The 27,462-nt window shown below is 49.6% G+C and overlaps 1 protein-coding gene across 1 annotated transcript in view; it reads left to right on the forward strand.

Annotated features, from left to right (window-relative positions):
• Nucleotides 1-8,320: 8,320 nt before the first annotated feature.
• Nucleotides 8,321-27,462, forward strand: part of LRRC58 (leucine rich repeat containing 58) — a 34,220-nt gene continuing 15,078 nt past the window's right edge. The window contains exons 1-2 of the mRNA XM_044991546.1: nt 8,321-8,362; nt 22,855-23,303. Coding sequence (XP_044847481.1) covers nt 8,321-8,362; nt 22,855-23,303 — 491 coding nt within the window. The remainder of the gene's footprint in view (nt 8,363-22,854; nt 23,304-27,462) is intronic.

A 27,462-nucleotide genomic window follows, 5' to 3' on the forward strand; every position in this document is an offset into this window, starting at 1 on the left:
TAATGTTTCCTTTGTTCCTTATTTTTTTATAAGACCAAAGTAGAATCAGCGTTAGGATTTCTGAGCTCCCTCTACAGTCCTCACAATGGCTCTAACTTTCTCAGCAATAAAAATAAGAGTGTTCATTATTTGCACTTACAGACCATAACTGCTTTCCTACAAGGCGCAAAGCACTTTACACGGTGGGTCACTATCGCTGTCCTCATGTTATAAATGGGGAAGCTGAGGCATGGAAAGAGGAAGGGATTTGCCCATAGCTATGCAGAGTGTCAGGGATAAAGAAGGGAATAGAACCTAGAAGTCCTGTGTCACAGTCACATGCTCTAATCACTAGTTGCTGCTGCCGCCACCTCCCATTCTGCTCCATGCCCCCTTCCCAATCTGCTCGTTCACTTACTCATGCAATGTACGCACAAAAGGAGGCCAGCAAATGTCTCACCAGGATGTGTGTACGGTACCAAGCATGATGACACCCAGCCGGGATGTGACCACAAGATACATATTTAGTAATAATCCCAGAGCCTCCCTTCTCCATGCGCTGTGGGTGGATGGGTCGGGCAGAACGAACTCATGGCCAAACAGTGCATGATTTTTAATCCTGGCGCTGACATTGATTCACTGTTGTGTTTGGAGGTACAAAAGACTCCATGCCACTACTGAGTGTTCAGTAGCCCTTTGTGGGTACCACACGTAGCACAGCTATGTGAGCTTGAGCAAGTCACTGCATCGTTCTGTGCTGGGGGTGAGAAAAGTACCCTACATGCGGGTTGGTGGGATCAGTGAATGTTTGTAAAATGCGTATTATTCTCTCCCCACTTCTCCACTTCGTAGTAGTTCTTCCAGACTTCATACAGATCTTTACAATGAGGCATAGCTAGCAGAGTGCACGTACCAGGCCCAACCACCCCACATAACACTTGTAGCTGTCCCGCACAGCAGGGTCCCCACTAGTCACAGGTTTCATAGCTCCTAAAGCAGGCTCTGACTGGTAGGGGTTTGCAGCCATTCAGTGTCCTGTGCACTGAGGTACTGTTACGAAACTACAGGCATCGGTGCCTGCTGCTTGTGATGTCAGGTTTGGAGTCAGCGCCTCGTCCTTTTAGTGTTGTAAGCTGCAGGGAGTATTGGGAAGAATCCACAGCAGGAACATGGGAGGGAAAATCATGTGGCAAAGCCACTTTCCAGCCCATCATCCCAAAGCTTTTGCTCCAAAATTCAGCCAAGCTGGGACAGTTCGTGTACTCGGTAGGAAAAGTCTCGCTGTGCATGAACTCTGTATTTCCCCCAGCTGCCAAGGCCATGCCTCCTTCCAGGCCAGCAGTGCCCATTTTTGTCGGTACTGCCTCCCAGTGGAGGGCAAGTTGCACCCCCTTTATGCCACAGCCAGTGCCTGCTCACTGCGTTTCTATCACCAAGGCCCATGTGTCCTGTCATAAAATGAGGTGAATCCGTCCCTTGATTTATTATGCCACCGTGCTTCACCTTCACTTTTCCCTATTGATGTCACTTACCATCATCCTGCCGGCTCTCCCAGTGTGTTTAAGTCCCTCTGGAATTTCCCATGATCCGCTGTAGTTTTTACCAGGTGAAGCTACGTTGTGCAAGTAACAAACATCACCAGCTCAATGGCCAGCCCCCCTCCAAATGATTCAAAAATGTACTATAGATGCTACATATTCATCTATAGTTGCCATGGAGCAACTCAATACATGTCTTTCTTTACTGTCACCTAACCAATTGGTCATTTACAGAAGTTGTTCCTTACCCAGCAGTTATGCAGGTCCCTTAATACCCACTTATGAGGGACCTTATCAAAAGCTTCATGAAAACTCAGGTAAATTATGTCTAGTTGGTCACTTTTATCTATATTATTAACATTTTACAAATGTAAAAATATACCCTTTAATGGGTTCAAGGGGTGCAATAATCATAGATGACAGGCTGGTTTGATTCTATCAAACTATACTTACAAAAGTGTTGAACTACTCTTTACAGCTGTTCCCCTCATATGGAGGTGAGGCTTGAGGTATGTAATTCCTGGAATCCTTCTTGGATCATTTTTAATAATAATTCCATTTAATAACCTTTCAGATTCCCTCTCCCAGTTGATAGACTATTAAGGATACAGTTAAGCACTCAAAAGTTAAAAAATACAAATTTAAGGCTGAACAAACAACCTTAATTCTGCCAGCTTTTGTGCAAGCTATTACAAAATAGCCTTTAATTATATGCTCACATTCTAGTGCTTAGATAATATAACATATATTTTTCTACAATCTTAAATACATTCATGTAGCAGCTTCAGCTACTGTGTATTATCCTGTACATACAACAGTTGGTAAGAACAGATGCTCAGAGTGCCTGTCTCATTTGCAGTTTACTTTGCAAGCTAGAAAAAGCTGAATGATATAATATGGGCTTACATGACAAATAACAGGTAATCATCTAAAGACTATACAATCTGAGCAAAGGGGTAGAGTTAAGGTATATGCAATCTTAACTTTAGCATTTCCTGACATTTGAATGCTTAATTGTGCAACATTAATATTCGCTTAACATAGTTTCTTCTTCGAGGGCTTGTTCATGTCCATTCCAATCAGGTGTGTGCATGCTGCATGCATGCCAGATGGAAGATTTTTCCCTTAGCAGTGTCCGTAGCATCAGCCAGGGTGCCCCTTGGAGTTGCGCCTTCATGGCACCCAATATAGGGCCCTGCCAACCTGCCACCCCCTCAGTTCCTTCTTACCGCCAGAGACGGCTAGCTGGAACAACTGTCACTCTTGCATTCCAAGCACTTTTGGCAGTGTCCACTTCAGTCTTTCATAGTTTTAAATAGTTTGTTAGTTATTAGTCATAGTTAGTTGTTGTAGTTTTTGTGATTTCTTGGGGATTCTCCCCAAACAATGTTTTCCCCAGTTCTGTGGTATGCCTTTGTCCCCAGGATTCAAACTCTGTGGGGGCTGTGGCAAGTTTATGCGAAAGAGTGACCCGCACTCTTCTTGTCTTTGGTGCCTCGAGGAGGAGAGCCACCAGAAGGACAAGTGCAGGATCTGCAAGGGATTTTGCCCTAGAACCCTTAAAGACTCAAAATCCTGTTAATAGAAGAGGCGCTCCGATTGCAATCCGACCCGGGGTCAGCAGAACACGCGCTGAGCACTTCATCAGTCAGCAGTGCTCCGGCCCCAACAGTGCACAAGCCGGTGCCAAGGAAGGACCCTAAGGACTCATGGCTCCGCCCATAAGAAACCCTCTTCTGTCCGTTCTCAGTGCCACAGAAGAAGAAAAGGCCGGATAGGGGTCGCTCTCCCGCAATAAAGAGCAAGGGGCCTGCGGCATCAAAGCACATTTCGCGTCAGGCCACCTTGTCTCTCCCACCCTCCAGGGTCTCATTGACTCCTGCCCCATCTGTGGTACAATTGAGTCTGAACCCTCAACAGTCCCCGGACCGCCGAGGTGATCACCTCCAGCTCCCCTCAACGCCAGAGGCATTTGAGGCAGACCTTAAATGCCATCCTCCCCGCAGAGAAGAGACAAGTCGCCGGTGACCGTGCAACCCCACTTTCAATCAAGGGGCAAACCAGCGATCATGGCGCGCCGATCCCCATCTCCCTGGCCCGGCCTGGCCCACCCATGTGGGGGATCTGCACTGGTCCCGGACCTCTCTGCACCGCTCTGTGGTGGCACACAGTACCGCTCCTCCATAGTCCTCCTACTCAGAGACCTTGGAGGTGGCAGCGGAGTCCTATCCCTCAGATAGGACCAGGAGCAGGAGGTCCAGATCCCACTGCAACCACCAGCCCTACACAGCACCGTGGCCTCCACAGTGGCAACCTTCGACGCAGTGGCCCTTTTGGACACCCTGTGCATATCACCAGAGCCAGGAACAGATCCAGGGCTCAAGGTCCAGGTCAGCGTTGGTGTCCTCGGTGTCCTTCGTCCCCCCGCAGGAGCCGCCAGCACCGTCCGCAGCAGCACCACCAACAGAGGCGCTGCCAACACCGCTGTTGTCCCCTGCAGGTTTGGCACCGACCCTCCCATCAGCGGCACCGTTGACAGCTGCAGCTTCGGTGCCACCAGCATTGACAATATCAGCACCACCAAAATCAACAACTTTACCATCACCTGCCTCGGCACTGATATTTCTGCCCCCAAACCTAGGGGCACACTTCAGACCTAGGGGCTCAGCAATACCACGTTCCGCAAGACCCATGGGGCACTGAAAGGAGTGAACAGGGCCCGCTGCCAGGCCTCTCCTCCTCAGATGAAGCTGTGGCGGGGATGTCGACGGCCCCAGCTCTGGAGGATAACAGGATCCTCCAGCAGCTGTTACGTCGTGTTGCCCAGAACCTGGGCATAAAGGCAGAGGAGGTGGTGGAGGAATCCGACCCAGTTGTCAACATCCTCGCGCCCTCCGGTCCCTCTCATATCGCCTTGCCCTTAATAAGAATGATTACAGAGACAACAAAAACCCTATGGCAGACCTCTGCATCTCTGGCCCCTACAGCCAAGAGGAATGAGAGGGATATGAACATGTATACACCCACCCACCCTGACTCCCTGGTGGTTGATGCAGCCAATCAGCAAGAGTGCCAGGGCTGCCAGGGCCCCACCCCTAAGAATAGGGAAGCAAAAAACTTGACCTTTTTGGCAGGAAGGTCTATTCCACTGGGGGACTACAGTTCCGCATTGTGAACCAACAGGCCATCAGGAGCAGATACACACACACAACACCTGCGCTGCAATGGCCAAGTTTGTGGAGCTACTGCCACAGGACTCTCGCGCAGAGTTCTCAACATCAGTGGAGGACGGAAAACTGGTCTCCCGAGCATCCCTACAGGCGGCATTGGACGCAGCAGCTGCAGCTGCACATACAATGGCCACAAGAGTTGTAATGAGTAGGGGCTCCTGGTTGAAGGTCTCTGGTCTGCTCCATGAGGTCCAGCAAACAATCCAGGACCTCTGCTTTGAGGGTTCAGCCCTCTTTATAAGACAGATAAGAGAGTCCATAGTCTGAAAGACTCGAGGGCCACCCTCAGATCTTTGGGGCTCTGTAGCAGAGTGGCTATCCGCTCCCGCCTGGTGGGGCTTTAAAACAGCCCTGGGAAGGGGCTTTTGGCTGAGCTGACTAGGGAAGTGGCTACAGCTGGAGGCCACGCCCCAAACTGAACAGGGATTATAAGAAGGTAGGGAAGCCAGGAGCAAGCAGTCTCTCTCTGTTGCTAGAGGGAGATGGGCCTGGCTGCTTAGGGCTTGAGACTAGATACCTGAGTGAAGCAGGGCTGGGGGACAGGCTGAGGAGCTAGGGAAGCTCCAGCCTGGAAAGCCCCAGGCTGCGGCCTAGCAAAGGGCCAAAGGTACTGGGAGTTGCAGAGGGCAGCCCGGGGGTAGGACAAAGCAGCAGGTCCAAACCCCTATTGTCTGTGATGAGTGGGCTGATACTGCAGTCTGCCCCAGGGTGTGGGGCTAGACCATGACTGTCAGTGGCCACTACTGAGGCAAAGTGGGGATAGTAGGGTGGGGGTTCCCCTGGGAGGGGAAGACCCTATTATAGTAAAAGGGGCACCGGGTCCTGGGAGGGACATGGCGCCGATAGTAAAAAGGGGGATCACCGGCCTGCAGAGGGCGCTCCGCGCTGAAAAGAGCCAATTCCCAGGAAAACCAGCAGGAGGCGCCGCGGCGGTGAGTCAACCCGTTTACAGTGGCACCTGACCAGGGACAAGAACCGCCCCTGATACAAAGGGCCAGGGCAAGGACTGTGGGACAGTTGCCCAGAAGTAGAGACTCGAAAAGAAAGTGGAGAAACTGAGGCAGGGGGAAATGGATCCCTGTTACACCGGGGTCTTCTTGGCAGAGACTCCAGGTGTTGTCCCAGGGTGGGGTTTTGAGGCAGCGCCCCAGTGGAAGGGGGCTGGAGACCCACAGGGACTGCAGGAGGTACAATGGGCCCTCCAAAGACAGATGGCCCCGCTGGTGGAGGAACAGCGGGCCTTGAGGAAGCTCCTACGACAGATGGTCGGGAGGAATCGAAAAGGGCTGAGGGGGAAACCCAGCTCTAGGGCCAGGAGGCCCAGGGAAGAACAAAGGACTTGTTTCCTTTGTGCCAGGAGAGGGCACATAAAACGGGACTGTCCCTATGGGGCTGGGGGCAGGGTGCCTCACCCCAGAGTGGGACGGTGCCGAATCCCTTGGGCAGTCCGCCGGGTGAGGGAACCCAGGCAGCTGCCTGTATGTTGGGCCTGTGGGCAGATGGGCCACGTTTGCAGGGATTGTCCAGGCCCAGAGAACATGGTGTCGAGCAGCCCAGGGAAGGCTAGGCCCATGAAGGGTCAGAGAGGGCCCAAAGCAGCGAGGAGGCAAGGAATCTGCTGGGGCTGTCAGAAGCTGGGCCACATTAAGAGGCACTGCCCCCTCAAGAAAGTTGAGGATTGGCCAAGGGAGGTGCCTGGAGGTCCAGAAGGGGCCCTGCTGAATGTAGAGAAGGTGACACCCGCGGAGGGGGCAATCGTGGGGACCCCGCAGGAGGCTGGGACCCAGACCATCACCCCGCCTGTCATAAACAGAGACACCCAGATGGAGTGGGCCCAGCAAGAGGCTGGGGCCCAGGAGCAACGTGTCCAGGGGATAAAATGGACACAGGTGGTGCTGGGACAGACCACCACTGGAACCCAGACCCTGAGGGAAGAGGGCCTGGGGGACTCAAATCTACGGGCACGGCTCGAAGCTGCAGAGCGGGCCCTCCGCAAATCGGAAGCGAGTGGCGTGGAGCTCGCTAAGGAATATGCGGCTGTTGTGGACGAGGAGGTCCGCCTGAGGAAGCTGCTGCAGGACTCGGAGAAGAAGCGAGTGGCACTGGAGGCACATGGGCGCCTGAGCCAGGCCAAGAAACCTCCCTATCCCCAAGGGTGGGGGTTTTAAGGGGGGAGGTGTGTAGCGGAGTGGCTATCCGCTCCCGCCTGGTGGGGCTTTAAAACAGCCCTGGGAAGGGGCTTTTGGCTGAGCTGACTAGGGAAGTGGCTACAGCTGGAGGCCACGCCCCAAACTGAACAGGGATTATAAGAAGGTAGGGAAGCCAGGAGCAAGCAGTCTCTCTCTGTTGCTAGAGGGAGATGGGCCTGGCTGCTTAGGGCTTGAGACTAGATACCTGAGTGAAGCAGGGCTGGGGGACAGGCTGAGGAGCTAGGGAAGCTCCAGCCTGGAAAGCCCCAGGCTGCGGCCAAGCAAAGGGCCAAAGGTACTGGGAGTTGCAGAGGGCAGCCCGGGGGTAGGACAAAGCAGCAGGTCCAAACCCCTATTGCCTGTGATGAGTGGGCTGATACTGCAGTCTGCCCCAGGGTGTGGGGCTAGACCATGACTGTCAGTGGCCCCTACTGAGGCAAAGTGGGGATAGTAGGGTGGGGGTTCCCCTGGGAGGGGAAGACCCTATTATAGTAAAAGGGGCACCGGGTCCTGGGAGGGACACGGCGCTGATAGTAAAAAGGGGGATCACCGGCCTGCAGAGGGCGCTCCGCGCTGAAAAGAGCCAATTCCCCAGGAAAACCAGCAGGAGGCGCCGCGGCGGTGAGTCAACCCGTTTACAGGCTCCATATACCAGCCACTCAACATAGGCATTTCCGGCCACAGCCTCCCTCTAGGTTCTACCAACCTCAGAACTGACAGGACACTCCTCGTAGGAGGAATAGGAGCGGTAGAAGGAGGCAGCACCCCTCCTCAGCAGGGCTTGGGCCACCCTAAGCCACTGCCTAGCCCCAGACCAGCTTTTTGAGGGTGCGGTCCAGGACAGTGCACCAGTACTGGAACTGGATCCAACCTTACTTACCTGTTTGTCCCAACTGTCCCTTTTCTACTCTGCATGGTCCTGTATCACCTTGGACCACTGCGTGCTCCGCATGGTACAGAGGGGATATTCTATCCAATTCTGTGCCTTCCCATCCTTCCACCCTCCTTCCCCATCCCTCTTCAGGGACCCCTCTCACAAGTAACTTCTTATATGGGAAGTGCACTTGAGCCTCTCGGTAGGGGCAGTGGAAGAGGTTCCTCAGGAGCAAAGGAGCAAGGGCTTCTACTCCCGGTATTTCCTAATACCAAAAGCCAAGGGTGGCCTCGAACCCATCCTGGGCCTGCAGGAACTCAACAAATTAGTCAAAAAACTCAGGTTCCGCATGTCTCTTTGGTCTCCATTATCCCCTCACTGGATCCAGGGGACTGGTATGCCGCCCTTGACTTGAAGGATGTATATTTCCACATATTTCCAACAGCCATTATCAGTTTATTGTCCCCCCCTTTTGACCTGTCAGCAGCACTTCATGTGTTCACCAAGTGCATGGCAGTCGTGGCGGCGTTCCTGCGCAAACGGCAGGTGCAGGTACTGTTAGGATATAGATATTCAGGCCTGTCTGCAAAGGCCTATACTTTAAGAATGTAGGTGTATTCTTATCACTTAGCTAGTTATAGAGGTATAAAAGATCACTGTCTGTGTAATGGCCTTCTCTTAGGCCTTGTCTACACTACAAGACTATTTCGAATCTACTTAAGTCGAATTTGTGGATTCGACCGTATGAAGTCGAATTTGTGTATCCACAGTAAATACACTAATTCGAATTTCTGAGTCCACAGTAACAGGGCTGGCGTCGACTTTGGAAGCGGTGCACTATGGGAAGCTATCCCACAGTTCCCGCAGTCCCCGCTGCCCATTGGAATGCTGGGTAGAGCTCCCAATGCCTCCTGGGGGAAAAATGTGTCGAGGGTGCTTTTGGGTAACTGTTGTCATTGAACCGTCAATCACGCCCTCCCTCCCTGAAAGCTCCGGCGGGAAATCTGTTCGCGCCCTTCTCGTGTCAGTTACAGCACGTACGCCACAGCACTGCGAGCATGGAGCCCGCTGCGATCATCGCTGCACTTATGGCCGTTGTCAACTCCTCGCACCTTATCGTCCACCTCTTCCACAGTCAGCTGCTGAGAAATCGGGCGAGGAGGCTCTGGCAGCGCGGTGAGGACAGGAATTCACAGAGTGGCGCAGACCTCTCACAAAGCAGGGTACGCCGCGCAGTGGAGATCATGGTGGCAATGGGTCAAGTTCATGGTGTGGAACGGCGATTCTGGGCCCGGGAAACAAGCACGGACTGGTGGGACCGCATAGTGCTGCAGATCTGGGATGAATCACAGTGGCTGCGGAACTTCAGGATGCGTAAGGGCACTTTCCTTGAACTCTGTGACTTGCTGTCCCCTGCCCTGAAGCGCCAGGACACCCGGATGCGAGCAGCCCTGAGTGTGCAGAAGCGAGTGGCCATAGCCCTCTGGAAACTTGCAACACCAGACAGCTACCGGTCAGTAGCGAACCACTTTGGCGTGGGCAAATCTACCGTGGGGGTTGCTGTGATTGAAGTAGCCCACGCAATCGTTGAGCAACTTCTCTCAAAGGTAGTGACTCTCGGAAACGTCCAGGACATCATAGATGGCTTCGCCGCGATGGGATTCCCAAACTGCGGTGGGGCTATAGATGGAACTCACATCCCTATCCTGGCACCAGCCCACCAGGCCAGTGAGTACATTAACCGAAAGGGCTACTTTTCTATGGTGCTGCAAGCACTGGTAGACCATAGGGGACGTTTTACCAACATCTTCGTTGGGTGGGCGGGCAAGGTTCATGACGCGCGTGTGTTCAGGAACTCTGGTCTGTTTAAATGCCTCCAGGCAGGTACTTTCTTCCCAGACCACAAAATAACGGTTGGGGATGTGCAGATGCCTACAGTGATCCTCGGGGACCCAGCCTACCCGCTAATGCCCTGGCTCATGAAGCCCTATACAGGCGCCTTGGACAGAGAGAAGGAACTCTTCAACTACCGGCTGAGCAAGTGCAGAATGGTGGTGGAGTGTGCTTTCGGACGTCTCAAGGGGAGATGGCGGAGCTTACTGACTCGCTCGGACATCAGCGAAAAGAATATCCCCGTAGTTATTGCTGCTTGCTGTGTGCTACACAATCTCTGTGAGAGCAAGGGCGAGACCTTTTTGTCCGGATGGGAGGTTGAGGCAAATCGCCTGGCTGCAGTTTACGCTCAACCAGACACCCGTTGCTGAGAGAATATCCCAGCGGGAAGCGCTGTGTATCCGGGAGGCTTTGAAAGCAAGTTTCCTCGGAGAGCAGGGTAACCTATGACTCTCCACTTGCTTTCAAGAGAAACTGACCCTGGGCCTGTGTCTGTATGTGTCGATTTCGATCTGCGGTTACATACCCCGTTCTCAAAGTTTCCCCCACTTCCAAAGCACGTTTTAAAGCAAATTAATTGTTACACTCATTATTAATAAATCTTTGTTTTACTTTGCATTTCTGTTCAGGTGTTGAAACATGGACACATACTGTGCTGGGCACGGTGTGCACTGATGTACAGACCGCTTGTTCCATACAGGAATGACATCCTCCTGCTACTACATAGGTCTCTGGGGTGGGGGACGGTTGCAAGTGGTTGTGCATGAAGGGGAGGGATTGCAGGAAGGGGTGGGTTTGCAGGAAGGGGCGAGTGGTGCCTTCTTTGGATAGGGGTTTGGATGACGGCATTGGGCTGCGGGTTTGGGCGTAGGAAGGGGTGAGGGGCGTGGGGGAAGGGTGAGTATCTGTCCGTGGATGAGGGCTCTTGTTGGGGCTCAGGGCAGCGGAGAGGCTCGTTGCTACAGTGGAAGTTCATGGTAAGGGCAGCGTGCCTTAACATTAAGGGGGTGGCAGGCGCTAGGACCCTGGACAAGCATACACATCACAGAATGACCCGGGGCAGCATACACCACACAGAGTGACCCTGGTGCCTACTGACTGCAGTGTGTGTGTGCCCTGCAGTTGATCATGGCCCCAAGTCTGTACCCTGGTAATGTAGGCTATACCGTGCAATTATAAATCCCCTCCCCGGCCCATACACAAAAAAATCCTCTGACACGAAAGACGTGACTGAAACAGTGAATAACAGCAAACAGCTTTTAATAATCTAATACACAGTGGGGGGATGAAACTTGGATTTGGGACTGGGTGAGCCTGTAAGGGAAGCACTTCTACAAATTTATAGCGTGAGAAGTGTGTGGTACATTAGCGCTATGCAGTGGTGCAGTGACAGTTCTCACGGCCCCTACCGCCCCTCCGTCTTGTACTTTTGGGTGAGGGGGGGGCAGGACTTCTTGGCGGGGGAGGGCGGTTGCAGATACAGTGCAGGGGGGCTCTGTCCTCCTGCCTGCGGTCCTGCAGAACATCAACAAGGCGCCGGAGCGTGTCCGTTTGCTCCCTCATTAGCCCAAGCAGCGTTTGAGTCGCCTGCTGGTCTTCCTGCCGCCACCTGTCCTCCCGTTCGATGTGTGTGCGATGCTGTTGACATAGGGTCTCCCTCCACTGTCTCTGCTCTGCCACCTCGGCTCTGGAGCAGGCCATCAGTTCCGCGAACATCTCGTCCCTAGTCTTTTTCTTTCGCCGCCTAATCTGCGCCAGCCTCTGCAAGGGGGATGCCGGGGCAGTCCGGGAAAGAGCCGCAGCTGTGTGATGGGAAAAGTAACTGATTTCCTTGAACAGATACATGTTTGCGAACAGTGAACACAGTCTAGTCAGTTTCTCTGAACAAGACCATACAGGGCAACAAGTCTCACGAGATCTCAGGACAAGTTCGAGATTTCGGAATACGCTCTCATTGGCTGCGGCATTGCACAGGAGAGCGGACAAGTGGGGAGAGACAGCTGAATCCGTCTAGCAGACAGTCCTGGTAAGCCTTACAGTACATTCTGCTTATCAGTTAATGGATAGCTGTGCCCTCCTGCTAAAGGCAATCTGGAAATCATATACTCTGACCCTTTTCCAGCCACTCCCGCCAGTGCACGGGAAAGATCAATGTATGCTTTTCCTATGTGGCCTACAACACGTGGCTGTTAAGCGAGGGTCATTGTTATGCAAAGTAAAAGTCAACCATTCACAACAGTAACAATACACTAATTGCCCTAATTAGATGCAGCATTTCATGAACGAGATCACCCTGATGCGGGTCCCTCGGAGTCACAAAGAGCGGATGCTAAGGGAAGCCCTGCAGAGACCAGGACCATATGCGGCCATGCTTGTGGAGGCGATGATTCCCATCTACATAAGGATGTCCTGGCGCGGAAGAGTGTGCTTCCACGGAGCACCCAACAAGGCACCTCTCCCCAGGAACCTCCTGCGGAGGCTTTTCGAGGACCTAAATGAGACCTTTCTTGAATTGTCCCTGGAGGATTATTGTTCAATCCCTATATGTGTGGACCTACTTTTCATATAGTTTTTCATTGAAAATTTTATATATAGTATTTCTATTTTTTTATACCTGTTTTATAAAAAATAAATGTTTACATGTTTATAGCACTTACCGCCTGATCCTTCCCCTGATTCTGAGTCTGGGTTAACGGCCGGGGAGGGTTGGTAGGGGATCTCTGTGAGGGTGATGAAGAGATCCTGGCTGTCGGGGAAAGCGGTATTGTAAGCGCTGTCGCCTGCGCCGTCCTCCACAGACCCTTCCTCATCTTCCCCATCGGCGAACATCGAGGAGGAACTGTCCAGGTTCACTATGCCATCCACTGAGTCCACGGTCACTGGTGGGGCAGTGGTGGCAGACCCACCTAGAATGGCATGCAGTGCCTCGTAGAAGCGGCATGTCTGGGGCAGGGCTCCGGAGCGTCCGTTTGCCGCTCTGACTTTTTGGTAGCCTTGTCTCAGGTCCTTGATTTTCACGCGGCACTGCATTGCATCCCGGCTGTATCCTTTCTCTATCATTGCTTTGGAGACCTTCTCGAAGGTCTTTGCATTCTGCTTGCTGGAGCGCAGCTCCGACAGCACAGACTCCTCGCCCCACACACCGATCAGATCCAGGACTTCCCGGTCTGTCCATGCTGGGGACCTCTTTCTATTCTTGGATTGGCCGGACTCCTCTGCTGGAGAGCTCTGCATCGTTGCAGGTGCTGCAGAGCTCGCCCCGATGTACAGCCAGGACGTCAGGTTCAAAGTGCCCAGACAGGAAAAGGAATTCAAATTTTCCCGGGTCATTTCCTGTGTGGCTGGTCAGAGAATCCAAGCTCCGACTGCTGTCCAGAGCGTCAACAGAGTGGTGCACTGTGGGATAGCTCCCGGAGCTACTAAGTTCGATTTGCATCCACACCTAGCCTAATTCGAGCTAGCCATGTCGAATTTAGCGTTACTCCACCTGTCGGGGTAGAGTACCGAATTCAAACTAAAGAGCCCTCTAGTTCGAATTAAATGGCTTCCTGGTGTGGACGGTTGAGCGGTTAGTTCGAATTAACGCTGCTAAATTCGAATTAAAGTCCTAGTGTAGACCAGGCCTTACTGTGACAGGCTAAGGCCTTCAGCTAAGATGTAGTTAGGCAGCCATAAGCTGGGAAGTGTATGGTCACATCCTCACATTCCAAACTAGTCACATTGAAATAAGGTGCTATTGGGCTATTAGGAATACAATCCTGTTCTGATATTCCTATCACCTCCAGAGAAAGAGAAGAACCTAGAAGATGTAAAAGGAAACTTGGTTTGATAGCATCCTGTCTGGCAAGAACTCACTTATCAATAGACACAGCTGGAAAACCCTTATGTCTGTATAGATGTAGTTGTGAAATCCTCACTTCTGTATTGTTTTGTATGTTTATTTGCATGGTCTCTGTCCGGTTCTGTAATTGTTTCTGTCTGCTGTATAATTAATTTTGTTGGGTGTAAACCAATGAAGGTGGTGGAATATAATTGGTTAAATAACCATGTTAGGATTGGTTAGTTAAATTTCAGTAAACGAATTGGTTAAGGAATAGCTAAGCAAAACTCAGGTTTTACTATATAGTCTGCAGTCAATCAGGAAGTAAAGGGTGGGGGGAATGGGAACAGGGACTGGGGATAGGGGAACTGGGATCATGTTTTGCTAAAGGGGGAATGGGAACAGGGGATAGGAACAGGGACACAGGCAAGGCTCTGAGGTGTCAGAGCAGGGAAGGGGGACACTAAGGAAGGAAACTGGAATCATGCTTGCTGGAAGTTCACCCCAATAAACATTGAATTGTTTGCGCCTTTGGACTTCGGGTATTGTTGCTCTCTGTTCATGCGAGAAGGACCAGGGAAGTGAGAGGGCGAAGGAATAAGCCCCCTAACAGGTACAGGTGTTCCTGTACCTCGACGACTGGCAGATCAAAGGCCACTCCAGATCTGAAGTTGAGGCGCAGGTCGGCTTCATAAGAAGGATGTTTGATGAACTGGGTCTCCTTATAAACAAGGCCAAATCGACACTGTACCCTCTGCAGAGGATAGAGTTTATAGGGGCAGTGCTAGACTCGACTCAAGCCAGGGCATACCTCCTGGAAGCCAGGTTTCAACCACTGGGCGACATCATACGGGGCCTCAGGCAGTGCCCCACCACTATAGCAAGGAATTGCCTGAAGCTCCTAGGGCACATGGCCGCTTGTACCTACATAGTACAGCATGCCAGACTCAGGCTTCACCCACTCCAGTCATGGCTAGCGTCAGTATATTGACCAGTTTGGGATGCTTTGGACAGCATCATAACCCTGCCTCACCCGATACTAGACTCCCTCCGGTGGTGGCTCGACCCACAGGTAGTATGTGCAGAGGTCCCCTTCACCAGCCCCCAGCCATCCCTCTCATTAGGACAGTTGCATCAGATCTGGGATGGGACGGCACATTTGGGAAACCTCAGAACACAAGGTCTCTGGTCTCAAGTGGACCTTGCTCAGCATATCATGTCAGAGAACTGAGAGCGGCGCACCTGCTGTGCCAGGTTTTCAGAGCCCACATATCGGGCAGAAGGAGTGAGGGGTTGAATGGGGTGGCAGGGGGCAGTCAGGGGCAGGGGTTCCCCACAGGGGCAGCCAGGGGACAGGGAGAAGGGGTGGTTGGATGGGGCAGGAGTCCCGGGGAGGGGGAAAGATAGAAGGTGGAGGCCAGGCCACACACCCCCTCCCCTAACCAGCCCTCCATACAATTTACGAAACCCGATGGGGTCCTCAGGCCAAAAATTTCACCCGCCCCGGTGTAAATACACTGCAAAGCTTTCCCTAATGTGCTCTGTGAGGGCTGGTTTAACTCACAGCGCTCTACAGCTGCAAGTGTAGCCATGCCCTGAGTTAGGTCAGGCACGTCAGCATAGCTATGTCAGTAAGGGGTGTAAAAGAACCACACATCCTGGCTGACGTAGCTATGCTGGAGAAACCACCAGTGAAGACACCGCTATGCAGACAGAATAGTGTTCCTGTCAGCATAGATAATGTTATTTGTGAAGGTGAACTCCTCATTCTGTTAGTGTATGCTGTGTCTATGCTAGGGGTTCTGCAGTTTTAGGGTATATAACAAGTAGTAGTAGTGTAGACAAGGGCTTATATTGGTACAAAAATCTATATGGAGACCAGTCCCCTTCTCTAGTCACTAGGGCACACACTTTCCTTGAAAGCTAGCACATGCACTGGCAACTTTCCCATGTTCAGTGCCAGTAGCTGCTATTAAAGATAACAACATAGGGTGAAATCCTGACTCTGTTGATGTTAACGGGGAGACTCCCATTGACTTTAATGGGGCCAGGATTTCACTGAGTATTTCATACATCTTTGTGAGAATCTCTGCTATTTCACACTGGATTTTATTTTACTTTTTTGTTCCTTTATGACTTTATGATGTATAAAGCCTGAAAGGGTTGGTTAGTTGGTATTTCCCAACACCATCACAAAAGTGCTTAAAGTGCTTTAGGCTGGGTTGGGTTTGTTGTTAGAAATTTGGGTGTTGTGTACCCTGGAAAACTCTATGGACAACAGAAGAACTAGTCAGATTATGACATCACAGATAATAAGGAAGTGAAGCTTGATCAAGTGAGATGGGAAGTGATTTTTTTTTGTATTCACACTGTTTATAGGTGACCTGCAAAGAAAAAAATAAATAAAAAACATTAAGCTACTGCCCTTGTCATCGATAAAGGAAGATGGAAAGATTTATTTTACATTAAGGATTTTTTTCTGCTTGTTTTCGCCATTAGACATTTGATTAATTTTTTTTTCAAACCTGGAAGACTTTATGGTGACCAAAGAACTACATAAGAACACAAAAAAGGCCATACTGGGACAGACCAAAGGTCCACCTAGCCCAGAATCCTGTCTTCCGACAATAGCCAATGCCAGGTGCCCCAGAGGGAATGAACAGAACAGGTAATCATCAAGTGACCCTGTCATAAACAGATAGTAAGGGTTAAGGGCTCTTTTACCTGTAAAGGGTTAACAAGCTCAGTAACCTGATGAACACCTGACCAGAGGACCAATCAAGGGACAAGATAGTTTCAAATCTCTGTGGAGGGAAGTCTTTGTCTGTGTCCTTTGTTTGATTTGCCGTTCTCTCTTTAGATTTAAGAGAGGCCAGACATATTCTTCAAGTTCTCCAAGGTTTCCTGAAGTATTTTCTTCTATTCAGTATAGTGAGTATTAGAAGGCGGTTTAGTCTTATAATTGATTTCTACATTTGCAATTGTGTGTTTGCTGAAGAAATATCTTTATTTCTGTTTGCTGTTACTTTGATTATTCTGAGAAAGGGGGGGGGGGAAAAGCCCCTCCAGGTTTATAAATTAGACCCTGTATTTTTGCATCCTGGTAATACAGAGAGAGTGTACTTTTTTTTCTTTCTTTAATAAAATCTTTTCTTTTTAGAACTTGATTGATTTCTTCCCTTGTTTGGATTTTCAGGGGAAGGGGAGGGGGAAAAGTGAATCCCTCTTTGTTTGATTCAAGGAGTTTGAATCAAGGTATCTCTCCCAAGGACAAGGGGAGAGGGAAGAAGGTGGAGGGAATGGATTATTTCCCTTTGTGTTAAAATCCAAGGAAGTTGGGATCTGTGTTCCCCAGGGAAAGTTTGGGGGAACAGGGAGTGTACTAGACACTGGAATTTCTAGTTGGTGGCAGCGTACCAGATCTAAACTAGGATTTTAGTTTAGAGGAGCCTATGCAGGTCCCCATCTTGTGAACGCTAAAGTTCAAAGTGGGGAATAAACCTATGACAGACCCATTCCCTGTTGTCCATTCCCAGCTTCTGGCAAACAAAGGCTAGGGACACCATCCCTGTCCATCCTGGCTAATAGTCATTGATGGACCTATCCTCCATGAACTTATCTAGTTCTTTTTTTAACCCTGTTATAGTCTTGGCCTTCACAACATCCTCTGGCAAGAAGTTCCACAGATTGACTGTGCTGTGTGAAAAAATACTTCCTTTTGTTTATTTTAAACCTGCTGCCTATTAATTTCATTTGGTGGCTCCTAGTTCTTGTGTTATGAGGAGTAAATAACACTTCCTTATTTACTTTCTCCACACCAGTCATGATTTTATAGATCTCTATCAGATTTTCCCATAGTCATCTCTTTTCCAAGCTGAAAAGTACAAGTCTTATTAATCTCTCCTCATATGGCAGCCATTCCATACCCCTAATAATTTTTGTTGCCCTTTTCTGAACCTTTTCCAATTCCAATGTATCTTTTTTGAGATGGGGCGACTACATCTGCACGTAGTATTTAAGATGTGGGCATACCATGGATTTATACAGAGGCAATATGATATTTTCTGTCTTATTATCTATCCCTTTCTTAATGATTCCCAACATTCTGTTAGCTTTTTTGACTGCCGCTGCACATTGAGTGGATGTTTCCACTTTCTATCCACAATGACTCCAAGATCCCTTTACAAAAACCATGTTGACTCTTCCCCAACAATCATGTTCATCTATGTGTGTGACAATTTTGTTCTTTACTATAGTTTCAACCAGTTTGCTGGGTACTGAAGTCAGGCTTACCAGCTTGTAATTGCAAGGATCACCTCTGGCACCCTTTTTAAAAATTGGCACCACATTAGCTATCCTCCAGTCATTTGGTACAGAAACTGATTTAAATGATAGGTTACAGACTACAGTTAGTAGTTCTGCAATTTCACATTTGAGTTCCTTCAGAACTCTTGGGTGAATACCATCTGGTCCTGGTGACTTATTACTGTTTAGTTTATAAATTTGTTCCAAAATCTCCTCTACTGACACCTCAATCAGGAACATTTCCTTAAATTTGTCACCTAAAAAGAATGGCTCATGTTTTGGAATCTCCCTCAGGTCCTCAGCCGTGAAGACCTATGCAAAGAATTCATTTGGTTTCCCTGCAATGGCCTTATTGTCCTTGAGTGCTCCTTTAGTATCGATCATCCAGTAGCCCCACTAGTTGTTTATCAGGCTTCCTGCTTCTCATGTACTTAAAATTTTTTTATTACTTTTGAGTCTTTGGCTAGCTGTTATGACATCCCAAGAATCAAGAGAGTGAAAGTTTACCAACTGAGTGGAGAAGAGCCTTTTAGTCTAACCTTTTAAAAGCTTGTGCTAAATATTAGGAGACCACTAGTGAGTCCTGCAGTACAATCAAATTTGATATTTCTGAGATGTCTCAAGTAAAAACCACTTAGAAAAAACTTTATGAAAAACCCTTTCACTGTGGCTTTATGCATCATAAAGATGCATAAAAGAGCACAGCCCCTCCTATTTTGTTATTAAGCTCAGTCTCTGTTAGGCCTAAAGGTTGATTTCTCAGGAAAAGTGCTTGGGAATGTCAATTTACCCATTGTGAAAACACTTTGCTGCTTATGCAGATAAGTGATAACTGATTACACAGCTTTTAACCTGTGTCCAAAGGGCCACAAATTGAAATCAAGGAGCTCAAATGCCCCGCTAAAGTAATGCCCAGTCATTCTGGGCACAGAGTGCATCAAGCGCTTACCTGCCAAATAACAATGTTCCTTTGGAACGTTTCAGTCTAAGGCTGACTGCTCTTCCTCGAGCAAGCATCAGATTCAGGAAGTTCCAATGGGAGCTATTTACAGCAGATAACCAATGAATCATTGAGGAACTCCATTTTTTACAAACAATGGGAAAAATTCCCAGGGAAGTCTAAGGCAGTGGTTTTCAACCAGGGGTATGTGTGCCCCTGGGGGGTACACAGAGGTCTTTCAGGGGATATATCAGTTCATCTAGATATTTGCCTAGTTTTACAACAGGTTACATAAAAAACACTAGTGAAGCCAGTACAAACTAAAATTTCATACAGACAATGACTTGTTTACACTGTTCTATATAGTATACACTGAAAAGTAAGTACAGTAAAAGCTTTTTTATCCAGCATGTTGGTGGAATGTGGGGTACCAGTAAGTGAAAAATGCCGGTTAACTAAGAGGGAGGGAGTTTGGTGTGGGAGAGGGCACAGGGCTGGGGCATGGGAGGGGATGTGAGGCATGGGCTCTGGGAGGGAGTTTGGGTGCAGCATGGGGTACGGGGCTAGGGGTTGGGGCACGGGGATGGGGTGCCAGATCTGGGGGGCACTCACTTCAGGCAGCTCCCTGCAAGCAGCGACCTGTCCCACCTGCTCCTAGGCAGAGGTGCAGCTAGGCAACTCTGCACGCTGCCTCCAACCGCAGGCACCGCCCCCGGAGCTCCCACTGGCTGCGGTTCCCAGCCAATGGGAGCTGCAAAGCCAGTGTTTGGTGCAGGGGCAGTGCGCAGACCTGCCTGCCATGCCTCCACCTAGGAGCAGGCAGGACAGGTAGCTGCTTCTGGGGAGCCAAGCGGGGAGCCTGCCAGCCCCGCACCAACCAGACTATAAATGGGACTTTCTATGAAGATTAGAAATGCCAGTTTATAGAGCTTTCCAGCTGGTACAGGGCTGGATAACACAGCTTTTACTGTACAATATTTATATTCCAATTGATTTATTTTATAGTTATATGGTAAAAATGAGAAAGTGAGCAAATTTTCAATACTAGTGTACTGTGACACTTCGGTATTTTTATGTCTGATTTTATAAGCAAGTATTTTAAGTGGGGTGTCACTTGGGGGTACGCATGACAAATCAGACTCCTGAAAAGGGTACATAGTCTGGAAAGATTGAGAGTCACTCATCTAAGGGACTCTCAGCATCTTATACTTTTTTCTAGGCCCTTCAATATTGCACTAAGGCTGTGTCTATGTTTATACTTAAACCACTACAGCAGCACAGCTGCAAGGTTGCAGCTACACCGCTGGAGCACTTCTGGGTAGACACTCACTATAGCAATGGGTGGGGTTCTCCCATCCCTATAGTTACTTCACCTCCCCGAGAGGCAGTAGCAGTAGCTAGCTCGAATTCTTCTATCAACCTAAAATGGTTTATATCGGGGGTAGGTCGGCTTAACTATGTTGCACAGGGGTGTGAATTTTTCACACTACCTTTTAGTGTAGACCTCACATAAATTAAGGGGAATTAATTCCTGTGCCCATGCAGACACCGATGCAAAGACCAAGAGTTGGGGACCCCAATCTTGGGGTTACCAGAGAATGATTCAACCCCAGAGGTTGGACTTGCACCCTGGCTGCAATGACCTCTATGATCTTTGTGGCACTGGGGAACAATGAGCATATAGGAAAACCTTGGCCATGCTTCCTCCTGCCTCTGACTCACTACTTTCACCTCCTGAAGGACTGCTGGCACGTGCTAAGGAGGCTCTCTGCATTCAGTGCATTCTCCAGTGCAGGCCTTACAATTCCTTTACACCAACTTTGTGTTTCCTTCAGTCAGTGTGTCTAAATCAAAGGTGATTTAAAAGGGGAGGAGTGTAAATTACACTTCAGTTAAGGAGCTTAAGGAAGCCTACATCAGTATAACATACATGCTGAAGGACCCAGAAGGTGTGCATTTCATCAGTTTAGACTCAATTACTCATTTGGCCCCAATGTGCTAATGGAGTAAACTGCAGGATCAGAGTCCTAGTTTACAATCAAAAGCATAACAAAACTGGGGGGGGGGGGTAATCTGAAGTTATATTAGTAACTAGAGCTGGCTGAAAAATGAAAAAAAAAATTGCAAGAAGTTCTTTTCTTTCTCCAGAATTCAAAATGAACTTATTTTTCATGATGTTTTTTATCAAAATGGTTACCAAAATGGTTAAAACAATTTTAAAATAATTTTATTAAAATGTAAATGAAAAAAATGAAACATGTAATGCAAAATATTGATATACAAAATTCTGAACAAAAACTTGGTTTAAAAAACAACCATTGCCTATAAAAAGAAATTTAGTTCAAGAAATTCCCTCCAGTCCTGTTATTAATTAACATGGATAAGGTATTGTTATCACTTTTTTACCTCAGCGATTAGCCAATTTTCAGAGTCCAAAGCCATCCCTCCATAAGGAGGCAAAACTGATGATAGTCAGCGATGGAGGGGGGTGGTTATGCAATCCTGTTCACTTTAAAAGAATGTACAAAATTGTTTTTTCTCTGAACACAGGAGGAACCAAACAACAGGAGACAGTTTCTTTGCTCACAGTCCCAAGCTCCTTTCCAGTCAGCACTCTAACCAAAAGCTCTACCCAAAAGTTCTGTCTTTTAGCATTTTTTCTCAGAGCCATGCTATCAAGGTTTCTTTGGCTGTGTCTGTGTTTCTGCAGCTTCATGCACACATACTCCACCACTCAATACCCCATTTTCTCGGTCTCCAGGGAAACCACAAGCTACTCAAGGCTTGCCATGTGCCTGTGTTTTGGGTGGTGGCTCCTACTCTTACAGCTACTACTGGCTACAAAAAGGAGCTTGATTGTTTCTTACATTTTTCAAGAATGATGGACAGTGGCTATGCCCATCAGCGTCAATGAGGCTTTTATGGGCTAAATTCCTCCCTGGAATAACTCAGTTGCTGTAAACAGTCATCCGAGATGAAGACGCCTGAAGTCAGAGTGCAGTCAGTGGTGCCAGCGCAGCCCCTCTGTGACATCTGCAACCCCTTTCAATAAGCTCCATACGCACTGCTGTGCATGGACTGACTCAGGAGCAAACTCATGCCACCATCTGTCTAGAAGCCAGGAAAATCCTTAGGCCGGAGTCTGAGCTTATCTACAAAAAGAACGGGAGTACTTGTGGCACCTTAGACACTAACAAATTTATTTGAGCATAAGCTATCGTGGGCTACAGCCCACTTCATCGGATGCATAGACTGGAGTCTCTAAGGTGCCACAAGTACTCCTGTTCTTTTTCTGGATACAGACTAACATGGCTGCTACTTTGAAATCTGAGCTTATCTACAGTCCTGTAAATCTTGGTCTTCCCAACAAAAAGTGTGGGGTGGTGATACGCATGCAAGTGATATAAACTGGTGGGGGCAGGGAGGAGGCAGAGAATCACCCACAAAAAGGGTCTAAAAATTAGTGGAAAAATAAAAAGCGGTGCAAGACTCACCAGCTTGGCAGGGGCCCCCTATTGCCAGCTACAGACAGCCCGGCCCGGTGGCACCCCCAGCCTCAGGGAACCCCGCACCACGCATAATACATAGGCTAGGCTTATGTCACACAGGCCATGGGCTTCAAACCCCGAACTTGCAGAGACCTCTGTGCCAGTCTCCGCTTCACCCCAGGGGCTGTGGGACTCTGGAGCTGGCAGCCAGCGGGGCACTGCAGGGTTCCAGGGACAGACTCCTGAGGGGGGGGGGACCCGTTTTCCCTGTGGGAGCTCTGGTCCCCCGGCAGCTCCCAGCGAGGCTCCCGCCCGGCCCCCGCAGCTGCAGCCGGGGCCAGCATGTCAGCGGCGGGGTGACGCAGGAGGCAGCGCGCGGGAACACGCCTAGCGCACGAGGAGCCCGTAGCGCGCGGGCAGGTCGCGGCCCCGGGGTGGGGGCAGAGCCGCCCCGCGCGCTGCATGGCGCACCACGTGCCGCCAGCCCAGCGACGCGAGGGGGCGGGGCCAGAGAGCGCGGCTCGGGCCTAGCGGGATGGAGCCGCAGGAGGCGGCCGGGGCTGCGGGGGGCGGCGGCGGCGGCGCGGGGCTGCTGGAGCTGGAGCTGCCGCGGCGCGGGGCGGGCGAGGCGGGCGCGGCGGTGGCGGTGGCGGCCGAGCTGGAGGCGCGGCGCAGCGGCGAGACGCGGCGGCTGGTGCTGTCGCGGCGCCTGTCGGGCCCGCTGCCCGCGGGGCTGGCGCGCTGGTTCCCGGCGCTGGAGGTGCTGGACGTGAGCGGCACCGGGCTGGCGGCGCTGGGGGCCGAGCTGCTGGAGCTGCCGCGGCTCCGCACCCTGCTGGCCAAGAACAACCGGCTGGGCGGGCCCGGCGCGCTGCCCAAGGGGCTGGGGCAGGCCCCGCTCGCCCGCTCCCTGCGCGTCCTCAACCTCAGCGGCAACCGCTTCGCCGAGCTGCCCGCCGCGCTGCTGGGCCTGCGGGGGCTGCAGAGCCTCAGCCTGGGCGGCAACCGGCTGCACAGCATCCCGCCCGAGATCCAGGCCCTCAGCAGGTGAGAGCCGGGCCGCTGGGGCTGGGGCTGGGGCCGCCGCCGGCGAGGAGGGGCCGCTGAGCGCCCCGGGCCGCTCTGGCGGTGCCAGGCAGGACCCCTGGCCCCGTTTCGGCTGGGGAGTCTCAAGCGCGGGGAGGAGAACACAGGTGCGCTGGTCCCTGCGCCGCCCTGCACGCTGCCAGGGCGAGCTGCTGCTGCTGCCGCCGCTGCCCCGAGGAGGTGGCGAGGCTAGGGCAGAAGGTGTCTCTACAAAGCGCGAGCTGCCCTGCCTTAGCGCCTTTGTCAAACTCCCCTTTAACACGTCAGCCTGGCCAAGGTGTCCCATAGGGCCTGTCAACTGTTGGGAATAGGCCACATCCACCTTGATTGAATTGGCCTTGTTAGCAGTCACCCTCCCCCCCAACTCCCATCTTTTCATGTGCTGTGTATATATACCTGCCTACGGGATTTTCCCGCCATGTATCAGATGAAGTGGGCTGTAGCCCACAAAAGCTTATGCCCAAATAAATGTGTTAGTCGCTAAGGTGCCACAAAGACTCCTCGTTGTTTTTGCTGATACAGACTAACATGGCTACCCCTCTGAAACCTGTCATGAAGGCAAGGCCGTTTGTGGTTTTCATATGAGTTAGCATGGTCAGGATAAACCCCTAGGTGCCCGCAGCATCTCTACCTTATGTGATAGTGACAAACAGCCTTAATGCTTTCACTTGGATTTTACCTCCTGTTAGGTAATTTAAGAACACACCTATTTTTTTTCTAGTGAAGTTGTGTCCTGAGTGTATGTCTAGGCTATGGGAAAAGATGTGGTTTTAAATGATTGGCTCATTTGAGCTAGCCCACCCCATTTGAAACACTGGTAACGTAATCTAATTGCATCAGACAATTTAACACTCATACACCCCTGTTATCTGGTAAATGCTGAATCTAGGAAACAGCTTGAGGTAGCTGTTTAAAAATGCACTTCTTTCTCTGCTATGGCATATTCCAACTAGATAGACAAAATCAAGTGTTTTTTAGTGCTGTATCAGGTTACATGCTACAGTTGTCTAGTTGTGGATGTTAAACGTTACGGGTTTCCACTTAATACTTCAGGTTATTTTTCCAGTTTTAATCAAACCTCTGATGATTTAGCCTAGTGCTGTTTCTTGGTCTGAGAAAGTAGTGAGTAATGATTACGTTTTTTATTTGGGGAAGAGAGCTTATCCCATTAAAAATAGTTGGTGTGGGAATATCCATCTGACATGCAATGTCTCCCTCACTAACATACCACATTTTCACTTTAATATAGAACTTTAAGTAGCTTATTTTTTTTCTTCTCCTTTCCTCCCATCTTGTCTGACTTTAGGCTATAATAATAGTTTCATATGTGCAGCCAAAGAACATAAGGACGGCCGTACTGGGTCAGGTCAGTGGTCCCTCTAGCCCAGTATCCTGTCTTCCGACAGTGGCCAATGCCAGGTGCTTCAGAGGAAATGAACAGAACAGGCAATCCTCAAGTGATCCATCCTCATCAGGGAACTGATGTTTATTTTTTGCAATATCCACTAACCTCCAAAGAAGAGAAGCAGACGTTAAGCATAGCTTGGTATAAGGGAAAGAATTTCTGAGCTCTGCTCTTGGCTAAGCTACTCAGAGGGATCTAGATCTTCTGTCAGAAGCTTGAGCTGTTTACCTTATGCTGGATAGGCTGCTGATGTCCCTGGGCAAGGTTCAGGAAGATGTGATGTAAGTATAGTGAATCATGTGGAAACCTGTGTCCTCTTACTGGAGTCTTCAATGTGCTTCAGAGTTTGAACCTATGTACACTTAAGCAATGACCTCTTATGCAAAAACAAGAACCCAGATGTCTGAGAAGAGTATATGTGTGGGAAAGTGGGGAGAGAAGTGTCAAATCACCTGTAGGTCTTGTCTGTCTAAATTGGTACAGAAACTGATTTAGTTAAATCAGTGCAACTCCCTTGTGTGGTATTTTGGTTTTAAGAGTGCCTTATACTGATTTCATATAAATAAATTCTTTAAGGCACTCTTAAACCAAACAACCACACAAGGGAGTTGCACTGATTTAATTAAATTGATTTCTGTACTAACTTAGGGCTTGTCTACACTGGCACTTTACAGCGCTGCAGATTTCTTGCTCAGGGGTGTGAACAGCCCCGCCCTCCCCCGAGTGCTGCAAGTTTCGGCACTGTAAAGTGCCATTGTAGACAGTGCAGCACCGCTGGGAGCCATTCCCCTCGTGGAGGTGGGTTTTTTGTAGCGTTGGGAGTGCTGTGACTACACAGCCATGTTAAAGTGCTGCCACGGCAGCACTTTAACGTTGCTAGTGAAGACGTGCCCTTAGGTAAAATTGGTTCAACTTTCTTACCTTGACAAGGCCTAAATTTTCCCTCATGTCTCGAGCCCTCTGTATACTCACCCCTAATTCTCATTTGGTGAACTGCTGTATAATTTGGCCATTGAGGTGACTAGGTGCATGTTCCTAACCTATTCAAGCTCCTATGCTAGTTTCAGACTACAATCTCAGTTGTGCCTACACTGTGCAATAGAGCTTGGGTTGCTGCAGATTTTAGTTTAACAGTCAAGAGTAGCTTATGCTTTGTTAGTGGTGATACATTAGGGCCCAGCACAGAAGCTCACTAGAAACCTAGAATATCAGGCTCCAGTTCGAAATGCAAGTGCTGGTCTGTGTACCAATAAGTGAAAATACTGTTCTGTAGCTGTAGAGTTTTCACTATTAACAGATACCTGAGTGTTTTTTTGCCTTAGAAAAACAGCCTATTGGTCACAATGCAGCAAAAGATCACTTTTTCTAGTGTAGACCAAGCCTAATAAATATACTCACAGCTTCCCAAGCTATCTGTAAAGTTAAAAGTAACCAGGCATGTGCCCTCTCTTGCTACTTCAATGTGTAAAGAGAACCTGAATGATAGTATGCATCCCTCAAAAGCATTTCTGACTGTTTACATTAGAAATAAAGTATGTTCTCAGAGAGTCTTTGAAGAACCAATAAGGGCATAACACAGATACAAAGAAAGTAAACGTCTAGTGCATGCCAGCAAGGTCCATACTGGCCAGTTAGTGTGCGACACACAGGTATGGATTAGTACAGGGATTGGCAGTCTTTGGCCCGCGGCCCCCCAGGGTCGGTTTGTTTACCTGCTGCATCTGCAGGTTCGGCCGAACATGGCTCCCTCTGGCTAGGGTTCACCACTCCAGGCCAATGGGGGCTGCGGGAAGCAACACGGGCCGGTGCTGGCCGCTGCTTCCCACTGCCCCCATTGGCCTGGAGCAGCCGAACCTGAGGATGTGGCAGGTAAACAAACCAGCCCGCCAGAGTGCTTACCCTGGCAGGCCGTGGGCCAAAGGTTGCCAATTCCTGGATTAGTATTTACCCCGTACTTTTATGTACACTAATGTACTGTGTGGGCAGCCTGTGCAAAGAGGTAAGTTTTAAGTTTCTGCACCTTGACTTGTTCAGTTGAGTTATGAAAACATTCCCAATCCACTTTGGGAGGGATAGCTCAGTGGTTTGAGCATTGGCCTGCTAAACCCAGGGTTGTGAGTTCAATCCTTGAGGGGGCAACTTAGGGATCTGGGGCAAAATCAGTACTTGATCCTGCTAGTAAAGGCAGGGGGCTGGACTTGATGACCTTTCACGGTCCCTTCCAGTTCTATGAGATAGGTATATCTCACTTTAAGTCCTCTGTCAAAAACAACAAAAGCAAGACTTGACATCAGTAGTGCTGAGAGAGAGAAATAAGCAGACTAACTAACCTTACAGACCTTCTGCTTCTTTGGGTTTATGCTCTTTTCACTATTCTTTTCCTCACAGGTCACTTTAAACTGTGTCAGCTGTTTCTGATATGTATTGCCCAATTTTGCTGTTTAACTTCTTTCCACAAACCATTATATGGGAGTAAAATAGAAACGTGCACTCTTGCTGCTAGTAATTCATGGTTCTTTATATTGCTCATTTGATGCGCCCTGGAGGAGCCATTATTTGCAAACTGGCATGTGTAATGTAACTTAACATTGCCTCTCTTCTAGTGGAGGCAGAGATAATATTTGGGGCTTGCATACATGTGAAAATTCATCTGGAATAAGGTAGGATAAGAATTTAGAGAGCATTAAATATTTCTGAAAAAATTGCATATGTGGA

Source organism: Mauremys mutica, chromosome 1, assembly GCF_020497125.1.
Source record: "Mauremys mutica isolate MM-2020 ecotype Southern chromosome 1, ASM2049712v1, whole genome shotgun sequence".
Taxonomy (NCBI): domain Eukaryota; kingdom Metazoa; phylum Chordata; order Testudines; family Geoemydidae; genus Mauremys; species Mauremys mutica.